We start from the raw sequence: 21321 nt of genomic DNA on the forward strand, positions 1-21321 counted from the left end.
TTTTTCATTTTTTAAGATAGAAAAAGTGTACCAAACTAGGGGTTACATAACTCATATTTCTCTGGATAATACCTAGATAAGTCAAATATTGCATATTGTCATTTGACACAGTGGAGGGCATATAAAAGGTACCAAAATAATTGTATGATGTGGTACTACAGTATGGAATTGAATTATCACATGGTCAACATAATGAGGGGCATTATTCACTAGAGCAATGAGTGATTACATGTGTTATACAGACAAGTCCCTTGAATAGAACATTTACTGACTAGATAATAAAAATAAATAAGGAGTATATCCTAGCACACCTTTCCATGTTCTAACTCTTACCATGCATTCATCAGCACTTACACACACAAACACATAAAATGTACACATAACTGCATAACTACAAACCTTTATCATTTGTGACCCGCTACAACAAAATGATCCTAAAGTCGGGCGAGGTCGATTATTTGAAAATTGCATGACACGATTCCCTAATCTTTCTGCTTTAAACTGATATATAACACATCTTATAAAAATAATCGGCTGCGGAGATATCAATGTTTAAAAGAGAGCATGTCGAGACGTCTGGGAAATCACTGTTTTGAGAAAAGCGCCCTAAAAGTTCTCCTTGCGACGCAATCACGATCAAAGGACACGCAAGTCAGTATTCACCTCCGGACAATAGAAGGTAAGCCCTAGCAACCCCCGCAATGCTCATTCAAACACAGCGTCGGCGGTCTCCTCACCGACCAATTAGTGACCAGGATGCCAGGAGAAGCGGCTGGGCATAGCGCATCCCACCCGCACGCACCATTCGACTGTGCAGTGTGCGAGCTTCACGCTTCGGTTAGCGGCAAGCAGCAAACTGACCAATGAGATCACTCTAGTCGTTGTTAGGGGCGGAGCCTATGTGTGGCGCTCAATCCAAATGTTCGAACCAGTTTCTGCTTCAATGAAACGCCAAAAAAACATGGCCCAGAAAAACGCTATTTTCTGGTCTTTCCTTTCATCATTTCGCTTCAAAATTTCGACAGATGATAGAAGACATGTGAGACTCTAATAATATGTCAAATTCAGAAAATCGTAAGTTTTGACCGATTTTGATGCTCTGACTTCAAACTCGATTTTCACGGCTTCGACCGTGCGCGACTTTAGGACCATTTTGTTGTAGCGGGTCACATTTTGTCTTGCAAAGTTCTTCATGACTTTCAACACACCCCAACAAAAGCCAATAAATACTGTAAAATGAGAAATGTTCGCGTGCATTTTAATTTCGCAACCGCCAAGATTTGCGAAATTAAAATGCACGCGAAAGTTCGTGTCTACACTAAATGCATTGAATGCTAATGGCAGTTCGCGAAAATTTAATGCCTCAAAAAAGGCAGTCAGCTCCAATTCGCGAAAAATTCATGCCGTGAATATATCATGTTTTACAGTATCTATTGAGGTATATCAGAGTTGTGCTGGGAAATAAAACACTTAAAATGTTCAATACAATTTAGCTGAAGGGACTTTGGACAATGTGTACATTACCATGGGGTTTTCTGTGCCAACTGGCACTCAAAGCATGCAAAGAGTTTCAAATAAAAACTCAAAACCAAGGGGAAAGTACTAGTAATATGTTAAGTTGTTTCTCCAAGTTTGACAATTGCAGGTTAGTGATTTAATGTCATCAATGATTAATTTCTACTTCTTACATTTCTTATGTACCGAGGCAACTTTAAACTCTAGTTGTTAACCTAATACTGTATACGCCATATATTTTGCAAGTCTAAATTTTTGCGAAACGGGAATTCCCGACGATTTCGCGAGTGGTTATATTCGCGATCGTGAAGTCCTGTGCTGAATGGAGAAGTGTACACGCGTACATCACATTCACATCGGGATCAGAGTCAATATTTTGGCGTGTCTTTAATTTCACGAATAGCACCTGACTTGCGAAATTAGCGAAAAATAAAAACCTTGCGAAATACTTGGCGTATACAGTAGTAGCCTCACTGCACAGACCTAGGAAACATTCTGGAGTTTGAGAGTCCAGGCCCAATCACACGGCAAAGTAGCCGGATTCAGCGCGGGCAGGGTGATGTTCATGCCCTTCCCACCAGTACCTGGCACCCACTTCACAGGCTGGTCTGTACCCAGCATTGCCACTGTGGTGTCAGAGGTCGTGACTGGGTCGGTGAGGTACACCATGTTCTTCGCTGGCCATGCTAAGAGGAAGGCGTACACTGCTTTGGTTTTCGGGCTCATCGTGTACCTTTATCCCCAAAAGAGATAAGTATATCAAAGACATAATGAAAAAATTATCAGAAAATGTACCTCATTAACAAGAAATGTGTTAATTTGTGAGTGGCTACATAGAAAAAATACAATATGAATCTATATGTACGAATATATATGCATGTAGAAAAACCAAGTGAAGGAGAGGCAAGACAAATGAAAGAGAAGAGAAATCTTTGGGACTAAAGATCAGGGTGTTACAAACCCAATTGTCTTCTAGCCTTGGGCAACTAGAGCCCAGTGACACAACACAACCTGAGGTTGTGTGACCTTCCCACTGTTGGCTTGACTTCATCAAATGCCCAGGTGTCAGGTTGTAGGACTAGGTCACACAACCTGGTTGAAAGGTTTTGGCATGTTGAATCTCTTCAAGTGGTTGTGCATTTATAGCTAGCTAGCTAGCTGCTAGTATAGCTGAACAAGTTGTGTGCTAAAGCATGTGGGAGGCAGGTTGCAGGGCTTCAGGTCAGGTCATATAGTGTGTGTTGCCAGGTTGCATGACCCCGTCTAATGGTCGGAAGGTTCTATAACCTCAGGTCCTGTAGTGTGTGGCAGGCTTAAGACTCACTTTCAGCCAAGTGAAATGAATTTGCACTTGCCATAAAAAGCACGGGGCCCTTAATCCTTCGAACAAGTGTGAATTAACACTGAATACCATGAACACAATGAATACAATGAATACGATGAAGACTGGATACAATGTTGGTCATAGATACATTGATGCAAAAGTCCCCAATTATTATTTGAAACCAAGACACATGGAGAGAAAAAAAAAACACAGGCAAATCATGAAAATTCCTGGTCTTCAAGTTAAAAATGAAATAAATTCAGTCGATCAAAGAAAGTTTGTTACACACAAGATTAGTCTAGACTTGCTATGTTGTACAAACTCCAAAATGAATGGTGGCAATAAACACATGAAACACTACAAAGGGAAAATACTAGGAAAAGTAAAGATGATTACAAATGTCTTTTCACCAGTTCAGATGTCTACAAATATTCCTTTTTGGTTTGTTCGTTTGTTTGTTTGTGTAAGGAAAGTCAGGGTCTAAAAAAATAGATGAAAATTCCAGTCGATGCCCCTATCTTCAGAGTTTTCAGACAACACTTACAACTCACAAGCATACACCATAGGTCAGGTAAGTTGATAATAAAATACAGCATACTGCCCTGCTCATTCAAATTTCTGAAGATTCACAAAACTAATGCAATGCTTCTGCCTCCACCATGCATCACTAATGTGAACAGTTTGATAGCATCATAATGCAAACAGACGCTTTTTCCTCACCAAACATCGGGGGTTATCGTATCGTTCTGCTTCCTCCAGGGTTTAGATGAATAAATGCCCTCGCCATTGACCTTGAGCCAGGAGCCGATCTGCCTGAGGCGCTCCTCGAAGATGGGAACGATGCGGCCATCATGAGTTGGGCCCACATTGAGGAGGAGGTTGCCTCCACAGCTGTCATAAAATATTGAACAGAGGAACCTCGTTATAAAGAGGTTGGATATAACAAAACCCTCTTATAACAAGGTGATTTTGCAGGTCCCAACTCTTATATCTTACTTTGCTTTTGTACCCTTATATGGTGAGAAACCTGATATAACAAGTTAATTGTCACAGTTTCTAGGTCTATATCATTGTGAGGTTCCCTTATACAAAAGAAGTCATGGTGGTATGGAATATGCACATCTTGCTGGGTCTTCGTTTGTTATCTATTTTTTTTTTTTTTTCTAGGATAAAACTTTACTTTAAGGACTTACACTCAATGAAACACTTCGGAAAACACTTAAATTAGACTTTATGTTCTACGATATGGAATAAGATTGTCACTAATTTTGTGTTGTTCCACAAAGCAGCAAGAAGCAGTGTTTGAAGCTTTGTGATACTGTTATCCTTTCTGAGATGTTATTTTGTTAAATTATGCCTGGATCAGTGTATAAAGGTATGAATAGTTACTGCAGAATCAATCTTCTGGACCAAAAATTTCAGGCTAGTTTCTTCCTTACGAATATGTAAACATACGCCACAAATTTTACTTTCTCCAACTCTTTGAATTCATACACTGATGGCTGACATTATCTTGTAATACTACCATTTTCTATTTACAAACACACCTCACTACTCGTACAAGATGCACCAGGATCTCGGGGGTGGTCAAGTAGCTGCGGAGTGGTTTCTCCCTGGCATAGCCCCAGTTTCCCTTGTTGACGCTCATGGCATCCTCAAACTTGTGCTTTTGGAGGACACCTTGGGGGATAAAGTACCGTAACACATTGCCATGACATCAATGGGTTTGTTTGTTCATGTTTAAATTTCTTTGCAACTTATGTCCTCGTTTAACATCAGATTAATATTTCATCACACTCACCCTAATTCTCTTCACCTGTATTAAGACATCTACTTTTCATTTCATTACAAAGAGAGAGAATAGGGGAGAGTTGAGAGAGGGTTACTATCTTAATGCACACAATTAGCAATAAACACAATATAAGGACAAAATGTAAGACAATACTAGTTGATGCACACAAATCCTTCATTCATCATTCATTCACTACCAAAGCAGTTTGCTGGAGTACCAGTTGGTTCTCTAGCAAATGTCAATATCTTACAGAATACCACTGAGTTTTGGTACTTGAAAACACCATTTGACATTTGATGGAACAGCAAAAACAACAGTAATTTACTCATATACCATAAATGATGTAATATTGATAGATATCAGAATATTTCTGAAACTTTACAGACCTAGTAGCATGGGGATTTGTGCAATGGGAAGGTTGGCTTGATACAAATTATACATTTGAGAATCCATGTCACAAATTGTGTGCAGCTTTATCACTGATCTCTACATTTAACTATACACATGACAGGAGTCGAATGTTATCTTTGGGCGCATGCTTCAATGCACACATTCACTAATGGACAAGCAGGCTGCGTAAGACATGGTTTGCAAATGAAGGGTTTGTTTGCAAAAACCGATAAGTCCATTTTCGAAGATTTTGAAGTACGATTTTTGTCATAATGTACAAAATAATACCTTTTAAATGATATATTGGTCACTACATATAAAGGTATATTTTTGAAGTTATGGTCAAAAGAAGCACACATTTTCTTATTATTCTCTTTATTTTTCTTCACCTTTAATCGCAAATATTTCAATTTGGCAAATATGGACTTATCGGTTTTTGCAAACAAACTCTTCAAATGTACCTCAGTGGGCAGCAAAAGAAGAATGGATTCAACAAGGCCACCCTTCTCCCCCCACCACCCCCCCCCCCCCTCCATTGCTACCTGGTTTTTATTCCATTTAAAGTTACCAGCTTAATTTTGTTTCTCTTCTGTCTGAAGGAAGAGATTACCAGGAACCCAAGATATAGAATGGTAGATGGAAACCCATGACAACAGATTGTCTCACCAGGGTCATAGCGATCTGTGCAAGTGTAGTAACCACCATGGCGGCAGTGACAGCTGGATCCCCAACGATCGTTTACTGCAACATAGTCTTTCACGGGGCTGCCATGGTACAAAGGAGAAATGTTCATTATGAGCAAAATCTCCCACATCTGCAAACTTTTATCAAATACTTACCACCTACACGACGACAACTCGTTTGGTACATGCAATTACAAAGAGGTCACTCTTACAACAAAATATATTACAGATTAATCTAGGACTAGGCTGGGTCTTGCCTGAGCCTGAGTTTTAACATTTCACTACTACAGTACTACATTGTACAAGAGCATACACCAAGGTCTGGTTTGGGTAGGGGCTTACATATACCTAGTTTCATAGTACCTGGACTCTTTTTATGATATCTTCATTCAGGCGGTACTAGCTGCTAAACCTGACTGTATGTGTCAAGTCAAGTGATTGCATGACCTCAAAAACCTGTCAGCCTGGAAAGAAAACAAAAACCAGTACAGACTGAGAGACCAAGAGAGTACATATGAATTAAAAATGTGTGATCTTTTGACCCTAGTTGTCAGCAGAGAGCAATCAGTCCGTACTCATTTTTACTCCTCGCCAACAGGTTCTGGGGATCGCTCCATCACTCCACTTAAAGCATACAGTGAGCTTCAGCAGCTATTTGGGCAAATGAAAATTATAAAAAATGTTCTGCACAAATAATTAATTTGACATTAACAATCTTGATGTGGCAGACAGAAACACCAACCTGTCAAACTGCCTTATTGTGATTGAAGACTTGTGACATGCTAAGGCAACAGAGTCTGTAGCAACAATCCTAGATCTGCATGCTCAACAACAGGCAAGACTTAATTTCATATGAAAAGGCAATAAATGGACTTCTTTGAGCTGATGCTGATTATATACATGATTTGTTTTCCTTCTGACACAAGATCTTTCTTTTATGCAGACCGAGCAGATTGACCACCTTAAAATTGACTTGGAGCAATCTTGTGGCACGTTAACTGTTCATCTCAGGCTTGACATACACCCAGGCTTGACATACACGAAGATTAGCAGTCCTCACCTTTCATTGAAGAGCCATGCCAGGAATACAGTACTGTTCCAGTACTCTGCAGGGGCAGTATCGACCCCATCCGCCCACACAATGTCTGGCTTGTAGCTCTTAACCAAATCGTAGATCTGGGGAAGCATGACTGCCTGTGGAAACACAGATGATCAGCGATGCATGCGTCACACAAAAGTATAACAAAGAGAACTAAGGGATTTATACACACAAAAGACAGGCACAAATAGGGAAAAAAATCACCAAAAACAAAAATAAAACCCCAAACACATCCAAATCCCACTACTAGCCTGTATTCAGTACATGGAAATCTGTGGTTTAACACATCAAATTCTTCATGTGCCTATGTACTTATCTGCAACTCGCCACATTATTTCATCGATCATTGGCTCTCTGTAATCCCTTCTAAACTCTGCACCAAAGCATTTTGAAAGAACCTGCTAACAACTAACTATGGAAGAGTCCCGCACAAAGGTTATTGCAACACAACTGGAATTAGGATTATTACCAGTACCTGATCTCCACTCAAGGACATCTAGACTGTAGTGTAAGGACATTTTTGTCAACTAGTGAATAGAGGGTGCCAGTGGATGCGTTAGTCAGCTACGCGAGCAAACAGGGTATGAGCTAAATATGGTCAAATCCTCTCCCAACCCCAAAACAACACTGTCAGCATGAGTGCAAAGAATGCACAAAGGTTGGATGCTACATCACTCAACACTGTCATCTAGATGACTAGAGATGCTTCAGAAAATGTGTCTCTAGTCAACCAAGAAGACTATTTACTAGATCTTGAGAAATGCCATGACGGGACTGGCCATAAGAGTATGAGACACTCCTTGATTGCATGTGAATGATTAACACAGGTAAAAGAGAGGGAACCTTTAAACTGAAATGCCTTTCAGTGTTTGGGTTGACTTTAGTCTTAACAGAATAAAGTAGAACAAACAAACAAACAAACAAACAAACAAACAAACAAACAAACAAACAAACAAACAAACGAATAAACAGACTGGTGGAAATAGTTTCATTGAAACTGTACATACTGATGGAGTGATAGCGTTTCTCATGTTTCTGCACAAAATAATGATATGGGACACAATTATCATTATGCGAAGTAGATGAAGCTGTTTTCTTATCACCTCAACAGTCCTGCATCAACTAGCAAAAAACAAATTGTTGAAATTTGTGTACTCAATAATAGCACTGGAACTTGCACTCATTCAAAATTACATTTAAAAGACATGTAACTGTGAGTGCAATAATTCTGATTTAAAACTAACATTGAGTAAAATTCGAATTTCCCTTCCTGACACGATTTGCATGAAATCTATGACTAGCAATGTTGTCAGTGTGTTATCATTTAGTAGTACGAAAGTGAAAATCTTTGCGGAAAGACTGGTACTCACATCTCTGTAATCTGTTGTGGTATAGCCATTGGCCTTGTCTTTGCGATACAGGGGGTGGAACCACTCAAACAAGGAGAAATAGAGGCCAAAGCGAACATCTGTGTTGCCTCGAATAGCAGCTGCTAATTCACCTGGAAGATTACATGGTTTTGGAGGGAAAATATGAATATCACTTCATTATTTAGCGAGTGAAAGGACTGAAAATGATACAAGTGGCATAGTGGATTCAATTTTGGTCTTTAACATACACTGCATGAGACACTAGAGTCTGAACCCAAGCTAGTTCATATATCCATGGACAAGGTGTTTTGAAGCCATGTTCCTCTTGATCCATCCATGAATATAAGTATCTGGCAGGCATATTGGGAGGCAACATTGGCAGCAAAGAGTGCAAGGGCGATGTTTACTCTGACATATGTATCCCGGAATAAAAATGCAAATATCTTCATTACAGGGTGCTGTCACATCATTTCATTGAATTGGGTTTTGTATTATCACATATTTAGACTAAAAACCAAAATATTTAGCTCCTGTCTCTTTAAATGGGGGAAAAATGGTGCCTGACCTACCTGTACACAGGACACCAGGTATACATGGATTCTTTAGCATAATGTTAAGACCGAGTGGTTTTGTTTCTCATACCCCATTTATATACAAAGTTGGGCACAGGAGCACTACCGCAGTACTTATGCCATTCTGAGTTTGTTCATAGTACACAGAGAGTCATTGCCCATCAAGACCATTTAACTACACATGTGTCATGGTAACCTTTGCGCCTGGGAACCTTGAACATATTGCACAGCATACCAGCCACGAACCACTTCCAGGGTGCCACATACATATAGTGACTATACATGAGTTAGGGCACTTCAGGGCACCGTTTCATGAAAGTTGTCAATCTCTGACAATTACCATAGTAACGGTCAGTGATAAGATTTTCTTAGTCAACCAAAACCAAGGAATTTACTTAAATTGTCAGGGACTGACAAATTGTGAGGGCTCACAACTTCCATGAAAAGGTGCCCAGCAGCACTCCTGGACCTAGCCTCAAGAGGGCAATAAATTTAGAGTGCCTCGAAGTCACTTTGTCTGTTCATGCAGAGTTTAGAGCACTACAGGGTCCTGTTTCATAAAACTTGTCAGTAACAACTGCCACATTTCTATGACAAATTTCCTCTCAGCCAATCAGATGCAAGGATTTCAGTAACTTATTACAACTAGGTATCGTAACTTGATATTGATAACAAGTTTTATGAAACGGGGCTCAGGAGTGTTCTTTCAGTGCTTAGGCTCTAAATGCCACATATAAAAGTGGGTCTAATACATATCACAATACGTCACATCTCACCAACAAGGTCCCTGTGTGGACCAACATCCATGGCATTCCAGTTCCAGGAGTGATTGGATGGCCAGTTAGTGAAACCCTCGTGGTGCTTGCTGGTCAAGATGCAATACCTGCATGGTTTGGAAATGGGGGAGGGGTGTACAACAAAAGGCATAGAATGACCACCTAGTAAAGCATTGTTTCAGTTTAGGAAGAATTTGAAGTCAGAATTTAGACGACAGATGTCCCTACTGAAACATACGAATGTACTGTGAAGACCTGGTTTTGCATAAAAAGCCATGTAATTTTATATGAAATACTTGTAATATTTCAATAATTTGTTTTTGTTTTTGTTTATCTCAGTGTGTGTGTGTGTGTGTATGCATGTGTCTATGTTTTCCCTTACAAAAAATACCCTACTCTGGTTTGCAACTTCCCCCAAAGTAAACTGTTGCTCGCTATAGCATAGTGTGGCTCAGCTCATGGTATTGAGGTCAATGATAAACTTCATGAGTGTCGATGACAGCTAAACTTACTTTGCTCCTGATGCCTTGATGATCTCCGCCCACTGTTCGGGGTCAAAGAACTCTGCATTGAACTGAGCGGCAAAGTCTGCATAGGTGAACCTGGGAGGGTAGTTCTGCTTCATGAAATCCACCACCACAGGGTAGGGCGGGTCCCCCTGCCATCGGTACCAGAACCACTCGCTGAAGAAACTGGGCACGGAGTAGACCCCCCAGTGCATGAAAATCCCAAACTTGGCCTCATCGTACCTGGGGGATGGTGCAACAGACATACAGGGTAGATAGGAAGATAAACATACACGGGTAATTCCATGAAGTTGGGGCACAACGTGTTACATTTTAGCATAACTCAATACTAATTATGCTATACATATATTCTTTATCTAGGCTTTACATTTGTATTGAGACCATACATTTTCCTGGAAATTTTGTGCCATTCAGACTCAATTTTGATGAAGTTATTTTTAAAAAATGTAACGGTGTCCTGTAGCATCGTGACGTGTCCATGTAGCATCGTGATTGTTAAAATCTGGTCCTAAAAGACAAATTAATGCAATTAGCCTGACCAAAATTTGATATAATATGCATAATTACTAGATTAGTCAGATAGCTAAATATCTTAACTCTATTTTCCACAGTTTTACGTTTACAAGAAAATTACACAATGTGTCACTATGCTACACGGTGTCCACCAAATGTAACAAAAAAGGACACTGCGTGGCATCGTGATACATTTTGTAATTTTCTTTTTAAACTAAAACTGTGTACAGGAAATTTGAGATATTTAGCTATCTGACTAAACTAGTAAATATGCATATTGCATCAAATTTTGGTCAAGCTAATTGCCATAGTTTGTCTCTTAGGACCAAATGTTAAAATTTCACGATGCTACATGGACACATCACGATGCTACAGGACACTGTTACATATTGTTTAATAACTTCATCAAAATTGAGTCTGAATGGCACAAAATTTCCAGGAAAATGTGTGGCCTCAATGCAAATGTAAAGCCTACAAACAATAAATGTATAGCATAATTAATATTGAGTTATGCTGAAATGTATTTTTCAAATATCACGATGCTACATGGACACTGCCCCAACTTCATGGAATTACCCACACACAGACAGGGTAGATTTACACACTGTTCAAATCATCATGAAAGTGTTATATTACAGGTACATTTATTTGACACCAACTCAACCATCTATGGATGCCAAGTCCAATTAGGTCATGTCTCAAATACCACTTTCATCAAACAAACAAAAAAAAACAAACCAAAAACAATATGAGGTTGTTCAAGGGTCTTTGATGATGATACCACTATTGAATACAAATGATATACAATTGACTGATCATGAGGATGATGGTGGAAATTATCATTCCCGAGGTGCTTTTCATACCGACCCTTCTATCACCCCGAGGCGTTAGCCGAGGGGTGATGGAAGGGTCAGTATGAAAAGCACCGAGGGAGTGATAATTTCCACCACCATCCGAATACAGAGCAGTTAATATTTGTTTTATATACCTCATCGTTTAAGACTTAACCAAGATCTAGGGCTAGGCAAATACGAAGTAAATTCTAACTGTTAGGCCTAAACGTTAGCCCTAAAATCAGGCCACAGCCTGCGCTTGCTTGCATGGTTTTCGTGCATTTCGTACACTACCCAGTACGCACGGTACATTGTACTCACTCACACGGCCTTCGGCGAGCTCCTGCATAAAATCTTGGCAGAAGATTACAGTATACATCCAGTTTCCCATCGCTCGTGTTTTAATTCGATATTTTTTTTTTTTTGAAAAGATTTTATTTTCTGCATTTCATATTTTCTTTCAGAATACAAGAATAACAAAGGCAGGTTCAATTACACAAATACAATTCTGAAAATTATTGACATATTACATAGTAAGTCATATTTTGTATATAAAGACAAATGAAACGTTAAATAACATACAAAATGTTTATATGGCCAATAATGACTTGATTCACAGTACAATATATAATATATACATATAATGCAGAGGGCCGCCGTTATAAGCCGTGCTTGAACAGACGGACAGCCAGAGTTAAATTACCATTTTTTATTGTAGTACTTGAACACTAATACGGATGGGCCATGTTAAAATGCGTGTAAATCCAGTTTTATACAATTACTTGGTAAACAGGAGTGGTGCCTGTGAGTGCGTGTGCAGGTGATGAAGCGCGAAAGTGTTGATGGTCAGCACTTCTAAGAAAATGATTGAATATGTTATAATATGGGCGAAGGGTCAAGCAGCAAAGTAAAAGAAAGGGAAAAGGGGGTGGACCAAAATATTGCCTTGTTGTTGAGTATAAGAGGTACATGTTTAATGATTACTGTACCGTATGATATTGTGCCAAGAAATATTTCTTTGTATTTGCCTTAAAGGAATAGAGAGATGTGCACTGTTTTATGTGGAGAGGGAGTGAATTCCAAATATCAGGCCCGTTATGCCGAATTGATTTTTGAGCTAATAGGAGTTTAGGGTTATTCAAATGGAAATCATTACGATGGCGCGTGGGGTAAGCATGGACATCCCTGTTAAGGGAAAATGCGTTGTGGAAGAGTGGGAGTAGATTTTGCGTGTATTTGAACATAAATATTGCTGTTTGAAATTTGTGTATATCGTCAACTTTAAGAACTTTTAATCTAAGGAATAAAGGATCAGTATGTTCTAAATAATGTGAGTTAGTACATATTCTTATTACCTTTTTCTGTAAAAGAAAAATAACATTTACTTTGGTTTTATTACAGTTTCCCCAGACAACATTACAATAATTAATATACGGTAAGATTAATGCATTGTATAACATAATGAGTACTTTTTCCGTTACAAAATATTTTAATCTCCGAAATATTCCAATGACTTTAGATATTAATGTGGTTATATTATCAATGTGGTTATTCCAATTTAAATTGGAGTCAAGGGTTACCCCTAAGAACTTGGTTGATTTTTTTCCAATAATGGGCATACCATCAATAATAATGTTATTAGGCATTATCGGTTGCAAATGTGAAGTATTGAAGTTTATGAAACACGTTTTATCTATATTTAGTGATAATTTATTGCATTTAAACCATGTAGAAATTTTTGCAAGCTCAGAATTAAGTATATCCACTAGTGTGTTTAAACAGTTGTGAGAGTAGAAGACACTGGTATCGTCCGCGAATAATACATAGGTGAGAAGGGTTGAGGAATTTATAATATCGTTAATATATATAAGAAAAAGTAGAGGTCCTAAAATGGATCCCTGTGGTACACCGCAAGTAATATATGACTTAAACGAGGTACTTGAATGAAATGCTACGTATTGCTGACGTTGGGATAAATAATCTCGGAACCAGGAAAGAACTATTCCTCTTATGCCATAATTATGTAGCTTTTTTAATAAAATTCCATGGTCTATTGTATCAAAGGCCTTGCTCAGGTCCATAAAAACTCCTATCACGTGCTGTTTGTTCGCAATAGAATCGATAATTTTGTCACAAGTTTGAATGATTGCAAAATCTGTAGAAAAACCTTTTCGAAAACCAAATTGGTTAGGATTTAAAATGTGGTTATCAACTAGAAACTTATACAAACGTTCATGTGCAATCTTTTCAAGGATTTTGGAAATGACGGGCAATAATGAAATTGGACGATAATTCTTTATTTGGGACGCATCATCTTTTTTGTGAATAGGGATTACTTTCGCAATCTTTAAAGAATTTGGGAAGATCCCAGTAGATAATGATAAGTTACAGATATGTACTATGGGGGTTACTAAAAAATATATTATTTGTTTTAGTAAGTGCATACTTAATCCATCGTGGCCACATGATCTACTCGACTTAAAAGATCGAACAATATTCAGTATTTCATTTTCATTCGTGGGAGTAAAAAATAAAGAATTATTATTACTTTCAGGAAGGTAATCTGTAAAATTTCCAGCGTTTGGAAGTATTGTTGAGGCGAGATTGGGGCCTATGTTGGTAAAGAACTTATTAAAACAATTTGCAATGATTTCAGGGTCGTTAACATCTTGGTCATTTTCGGAAATAACGGTCGGGAGTTCTTTCTTTTTATTCTTAATAAGGTCATTGATAGTTCGCCACAGTTTGGTTTTACTGTCCTTATTTGATTCTAATATGTCTGAATAATATCGCTTTCGAGATGCCCGGATTAATGTGGTTAATGTATTTCGATATGTTCTGTATTTTGCTTTGTTCTGTGGTGTTGGTTTACGTAAGGACATTTTATATAAGCGATTACGGGTGAGTATAGAACGCATTAGCCCTTTGGTAATCCATGGTTGTTTTATTTTTGCGCGATTGTTCTTATTAACTAAGGGAATACGATTATTATAATAATAAAGAAATTTATGCAAAAACATTTCGTAAGATAGATTCGCGTCATTGACCGAAGTCACATCTTGCCATTGTTCGCGTGATAAATCAGATATTAATGAATTAATATTTTCGTGAGATTCTTTTCTTCGCGTTCTATAGCATTTTTGTTTTGGTTGAACGTTTCCAATCTGCTCGTGAATGGTAAATATGGGAAAATGATCAGATATATCTGAATAAAGTATGCCATTAGTATAATTTTTATCAATAATATTAGAGAAAATGTTGTCGATTAAAGTCTCAGTTGACGTGGTGTTACAGATTCTCGTAGGCTTATTAATGTGAGGATAAAGACTACTTAATGATAATGTGTTATGAAATCTAGAAGAATTATGGTTTGTCGTACTTAGTAAATCAATATTGTAATCCCCCATTAAAAACAAACTTTTATTTTCATGAATAATTGTATTTGAAAAAATTTCAATGCTGTCTAGAAATAAATCTATTTCGTTATTTGGTGGTCTATAAATAATACCTATAATAATATTTTTAGTTTTATCATTTATAATTTCGACGAATAAGCTTTCAACACCATTTATGGATAAGTCAGGTCGGAGTTTGTAACGAAGTTGATTATGTATATACAAGGCTACTCCACCTCCTCTTCCAGTCCTTCTATCTGCACGAATCATATCATAATTTTGAATACTAAACATATTTGGGGAGACATAATGCAACCAAGTTTCAGAAATTCCTATTACGGAAAAGGCAAAATGGTGAAGAGAGTTTAAGAGCGTTTCGATTGATTCAAAGTTCTTATTCAAGCTTCGTGAATTGATATGAATGAGGCTGAAGTATTTATCTATGGAAAAACTGTGAACAGATCGACTATCATTTCCAGTTTGGGGGCAAAATTCGGAATTGAATTCGTCAATTGTGAAGTATTCACTATGATGATCTGTTAAATATTGGTCCACAGCTTCGTGTGCAGGTTCGTTATTCATTATTCAAAGGAGAACACGACGGAAGAAATGGAGGCCATTGAACACAGACGCGCGTCGTACTGTGGGTGAGTGCAAGTGAATGAGTGGAAGGTTGCCTATTGTGTGTGTGCATCTCGCGTGCGAGAGGGAAAGATACAAAATGTTTAGCTTTACTGGATTCGGACAGTTATAGCAGACTATCTTTGTGAAGTGCAGGAAATATTGCAAGTCTCTGATAAATATCTTTCTATGATAATTTAGGACAAAACTTGTTATTTTGTTCAGTAGAAGTTTGTAGAAATTTGTAAATTGGAATAATACGAGGAAATAGTTCAGAATTAATGAATACTAAAAGTCGACGAATATGACTGTAATTGTTCGAGAAATATATACATCAAAATTCGCGAGAAACAAAATCTGGCATAAGATACTGTAGCGATTCTCAAAACTAAATTCACGATAGTATGAATGCGAGAAATATCAGAAAAAAATATAGTTATCAATACAGTCTCACTAATTCTTAATTTCCGAATACCCCAACAGATAGTTGTTGGAACAGGTTTGTGACTTGTTATTATGTAAATAAACATCTTGGGACCGTAAACATTTGAAAATTTCAAGCTTCTCTTGAAAATTGAAAATGACTCATGCATCTTGGACGATCGGGTACAACAAAATTTTAGTGATGCATGTTGCCTATGCTGCATGCATAATAAGAAACAATCAGTAAGGTGCATGCATCTAGTATCATGCGTTTGAACAAAGACATAAAATTATCAATTGGAACAAAAACCAAAAGGCTACGGATATGGCGTTTTTACCCCTTTCCGTACACAATAAGAAAAAAAAAACAAACCAACTGAATTTGAATAATTCAGTACACTATGATAGTATCACTGGTGTTTTAACTACATAATGTATAAATCAGGTGGAATAAGTAGATCGATAAATTGATCGATTATAAGTAGATCGATCGATCATGAAAATTGAAAATGAATCGTGCGTCTTGCACGATCGAGTGCAACAAAACTTTAAGATGTTGCCTATGTTGCATGCATAATAATGAAGCACACAGTAAAATGCATGTATCTAGTATCATGCGTTTGAACAAAGACATAAAATTATCAATTGAAACAAAAAGCAAAAGGCTACGAATATGGCGTTTTTGCCCCTTTTCGCACACAATAAGAAAAACAACAACTGAATTTGAATAATTCAGTACACTATGATAATATCACTGGTGTTTTAACTTCATAAATCAAGTGGAATAAGTAGATCGATCGATCATGAAAATTGAAAATGAATCGTGCGTCTTGCACGATCGGGTGCAACAAAACTTTAATGATGGATGTTATTAACTTCATAAATCAAGTGGAATAAGTAGATCGATCAATAAGTTGATCGATTATAAGTTGATCGATCGATCATGAAAATTGAAAATGAATCGTGCGTCTTGCACGATCGGGTGCAACAAAACTTTAATAATGGATGTTGCCTATATGTTACATGCACAATAATGAAGCAAACAGTAAGGTGCATGTATCTAGTATCATGCGTTTTTACCCCTTTTCGCACATACAATAAAAAACAACAACTGAATTTGAATAATTCAATACACTATGATAGTATCACTGGTGTTTTGACTACATAAATCAATTGGAATAAGAGATCGATCGATAGTAATTTGATTAGAATTGGAGAATACACTGATTGTGACCCGTCGGCACAATACCCCGATAAGGTCGCATACCCCAAATGTATAAGGAAAATTGCAAAATGTTGTAATTGAGATGGAGAATAATTATGAGGGTGAAATGTCCTTCGATATCAAAAGTTCAACGTCCATTACTTGCTGCAAGAGTTAGAAATGTTTTTTACTAAAAGTATTTAGTTCTATCCCTTTTCGTAATTATGTTGTACGATAAGCGACTCCATCAGGGCACCGCGACAACGGGTCACATTATAAGCTTGCTACGATAAGACTAACCCCTGTCTATAGTGAGGGGCAGAGTATGTTGGCCGCGGGAAGCATTAGACCTGCAAGCTAAAGATATTCAAATTTTATGCATATTTGTTAAACAAGAGCAAGCCAGAGAATCAGTGAGCAAGCAGGTATGTTCCATTGTAACATGTGTAAATTTACTTGAGATCTAAATGGTTGCCTTGCATAACAGATAATGAATTTCCGAAAGCAACATAAGCATGAAAACATGTGAATCTATATGGTGCCCTCGTTATCGCAGTAACTGTTACATAACCACTGTCAAGCAAACGCCAAGAGGGCTGAATGAGCCAAGTTCGTTGACTTATTTAAATCGTGATTGCTACTCAAAACAGGATAATCAAAATTATGCTACTACATAGGATATGCTACTACATATTTTGGAAGGTGTGAAACGAATCTTAATGGTTGTAGAAAAAGAACAAGTATCTATGCAATCTCAAGTGGTATGCATTGAATCGGTCTGCGTTTTATGCCTCATGCATACTAAACCAGTAATACACTGTAATGAGATACTGTCACATAGTAGAATTAGTTAATATAATATATAACCGACAATGAGTGCCTATTTTGTTTCAGACATGAGATATAACTTTTCAATGCATTTGGCATTTTCTGAGAAATAGAAATTATTACTGTGTGAAGAAATAATCACATAGGGCCTAGCTTCTCTGAAACAAGAGGTACATTATTCAAATTTATATGGGATGCCGTCATGTTTGCGCCACTTCCCACTGAAAAATCTCAGTTTTGTACCTGTTGCGTACAAAGTTTGGACCTCTTTTACCCACTTCCTTTTTTCTTGTAGGTCGATGGGGGTTAAGTCATCAACGATAAAGTAACGATCGTTTTTTAGGGTATCACGCGCTCGGCGCATCACATCTACTTTATCACGATAGGAAAGTAGTTTGATGAGAATATGACGTGGTTTACCTTCATATCGCCTACCATCGCGATGTGCGCGTTCGACTTTACTGTTGATGTTGAACTTCTTCTGGAGGATGTCCTCAGCAATCTTAATGCAGTCCTCGCGCTCTCCTTCTTGAGCTTCGGGGATACCAATAACTCGAACGTTATTCCTCCTTGAAAATCGCTCATTCTTGTTTGCAGCCATTGCGTGTAACTCAAGCTTCGACTTGAGCTGCGTTATTTCGTTCTCCATGTCGTGGACCTTCTTGTCGAGATACTCTTGATTTTTTTGCATGTCGTCGATACGTTTGCGTTCGAATTCAAGCGAGGCGCCTAAATTCGTCTCCAGTTCGGTCAGCTTACTGATGAAGTTGTCGACTGCCTTCCGAATCGTTGCTTCAAATCGCTCCGTCGCTGCTCTGAAGAAATTTTCCAGATTAGCCGGCAATGGTGTAGTATCGTCTCCGTGCGCTTGTTGCTGTCCGGGAGTCGGTACAGGTTGGTTCGATGGTGAAGCAGCCATGTTTGATGTATTAGGAACCCCGAGTTCATTGTCTGAGCTATCGGAAGCAATGGATTCCGAGACCGCTGACAAGACACGGTTGGTGGAGCATGCTGCGTTCGAAATTGGCGGGCTGCCGTGACGTGTAACTGCTGGGATGGGTGTACCAGGGTTGCCGTGGGTAGAAGCACCAGCTCTGGTTGTCCTGGGTGGATTTTTTCGAGTAGTTGATTTGACTGGTTGAGGATTCATGCTGGTTCAAATATAGCTTGAAAGTAGTCACAATAAATTACTGACCTCAACAATGTCGTTTGCAGCAGTTTAGGTTCAAATGAATGTCCTAAATTCCAAAATATTTCCAAGATTTGAGAGACCTGCAGTTGGATGCGTCTTCACTCCAAGGGCGCCATCTTTGAATTTCCGACATGCTGAGATTTGTCTCTGCTTCGGGACCCTAAGAAATTCTAATTGCAAAGTGTACGATCTTTGATCCAGCTCACTTCAAATTACGGAGGAGCGCTCGATCACCATGCCACGTTGAAACATGCCTGCTGTGCGCTAGTGCGATGATTTTGCATGTGTTTATACGATGCGCGTAGTGAACGTCCTTGGGTGGTACGTGGAGGGGTTGCGGACACCGCGCGCGAAGTCTAGTGTACTTGTGATGTGTACAAAAGTCGCGGAGGGTTTACGAATTCTATCACGAGGGTTTTGCCTTTCTATCACGAGGGGTTTGCCTTTCTATCACGAGGGTTTTCCCTTTCTATCACTTACATGAAAACCCTAAGGCAAGATAGACGGGACTACACCTTGTCACGTGATATACTTTTGACCAATCAGTGATATGAATCTCACTTATGAGGTATATAACAAAGTTTATCACCATTTCTACCTTCCACTATGATCTGATTTGATATACTATCAGGCTTGATAATATTAAGTGCAGTAACAATGCAGCAAAGACATAAAGCAGAAAAATAAAGAAGGGCTGCACTCTAACCCATTTTTTCTACTTGTCCAACCTGCCTGTCGGACCAGTAGGTACCCAGTTTTTCAATTTTTTACTGTCATGGTCCATTCCTGAAAAAAGTTACTGGTCCTGAAATGTCGGACCAGTGCCAGTGTGCCACACTGGATAAAGAAGACAGGGCATGGGGAATACTTTTCAGCATATCCTCATGGCAAGACGCTTCTAAAGGTCAATTCATATTCCATGTACCATGCGAGTTGCTAGATAAACCAGACTTCGTGGGTTACAGCCTGCAACTTTATCTGTCAAAATGATTACTACACCGTGGTTATTGAACAATATATCTTATTTCATTTGTGACCATGACAGTCAACTTGTCACTCACCACTCTGGGGTGGGTCTAGAATCTATGGAATCCCAGTTAGGTTGATACTGTGCCCTAGCAGATGATACCAGGACCAAACAGCAGCAGGTGATAAGACTTTGGACCTTCATGTCTGCAGTGTGTTCAATGACTTCACTTCAGGATCAGCAGTCCTGGATCAGGGAAAAATAACACACAGAAAATCATTAGTGATGCACAGGGTGCAGAGAATTATTACATGATTTAGTCATGCCATCATTTGTTACTTTATTGTCGGCAGAGATATACATATCTCTGATTATATTCCACATAATAAGAATGTTGCAATAGGATTGGTCCAGAGCTGATCACGTGATGAAGCGTAGTTTTGCCCATCACATCACCTGAGAAGAAAAGTTCGTTACACTCTATGTTGATAGTCCCTTTTGTTTCGCTGATCTCCACCTAACGCAAGATGAGTATGCACGAAATAAAAGTGCGTTGCACTGTGGACTAGCATGTGACCTAGGTCACTTGATAGTACACAGTGCAACGCACTTTCACTTTGGTGCCGCGCGGTGCGCGCAGCAAATTCATTGTTTTGTCATCTACGCGCACACGTAGCCTAAGACAGCTAAAACGGTTTCAGATGTGGAATAAAATGGGAATTTCTAGGACCCTAGATGTGAAATACAAAGCAAATAATCAACTTTTAGTTTCAGGCAATGAGACAAACTATCACTTCCTCGGCGATCTGAATGTGCACGCTATCTTTCCTCAGCTGCGCTTCGGAAAGATAGCTACATCCAGATCGCCTCGGAAATGATAGTTTGTCCCATCACCTTCACCAACGTTGATAATTTGCTTACTAGCCCAACCAGACGACTTGCGCAGCACAGCGTTGTGACTTTTGTACAGCGACAAGGGCTGTTTACCCATAGTTAATTGCCGACTGTTTTTCTGTATCCTGTGCATCACAATTGTTGTTGACATATAGTGTCTGATCAGTGAAAGAAGAGAGAGCCCTCTAATCTGTGAAAGCAAAGAGTGGGAGATGTTGATTTCTGGTGAACATTCAGGAATATAATGGAACTAAATAAACTGACAAGAGAAATAGACTTGAGAAGAGCTCAATCCCAGTAAGAAGTCGACTTGACCGAAAGATCGCCATCGGTCTGTACCGGTATCTTGTTGGGGATATGTTCCTTGGAGACTGCGTCTAGCTTCATAGAATTCTGAGGAGAG

General features: G+C 38.6%; 1 protein-coding gene across 1 annotated transcript; it reads right to left on the bottom strand.

The window, feature by feature from the left end:
• Positions 1-870: 870 nt before the first annotated feature.
• LOC139738631 (alpha-L-fucosidase-like) lies at positions 871-20228 on the bottom strand. Its single transcript, XM_071649248.1, has 9 exons — positions 20119-20228; positions 10034-10270; positions 9522-9628; positions 8174-8304; positions 6765-6898; positions 5688-5785; positions 4387-4519; positions 3560-3730; positions 871-2248 (listed from the first exon to the last, which is right to left on the bottom strand). The coding sequence occupies exons 1-9, from the start codon at positions 20226-20228 to the stop codon at positions 1999-2001; spliced, it is 1371 nt and encodes a 456-aa protein (XP_071505349.1). The 3' UTR covers positions 871-1998.
• Between the last annotated feature and the right edge of the window lie 1093 nt (positions 20229-21321).

The sequence above is a fragment of the Diadema antillarum genome, unplaced genomic scaffold, assembly GCF_040938485.1.
Source record: "Diadema antillarum isolate AM-2024a unplaced genomic scaffold, OU_Dant_1.0 seq00000759_RagTag, whole genome shotgun sequence".
NCBI classification, from domain to species: domain Eukaryota; kingdom Metazoa; phylum Echinodermata; class Echinoidea; order Diadematoida; family Diadematidae; genus Diadema; species Diadema antillarum.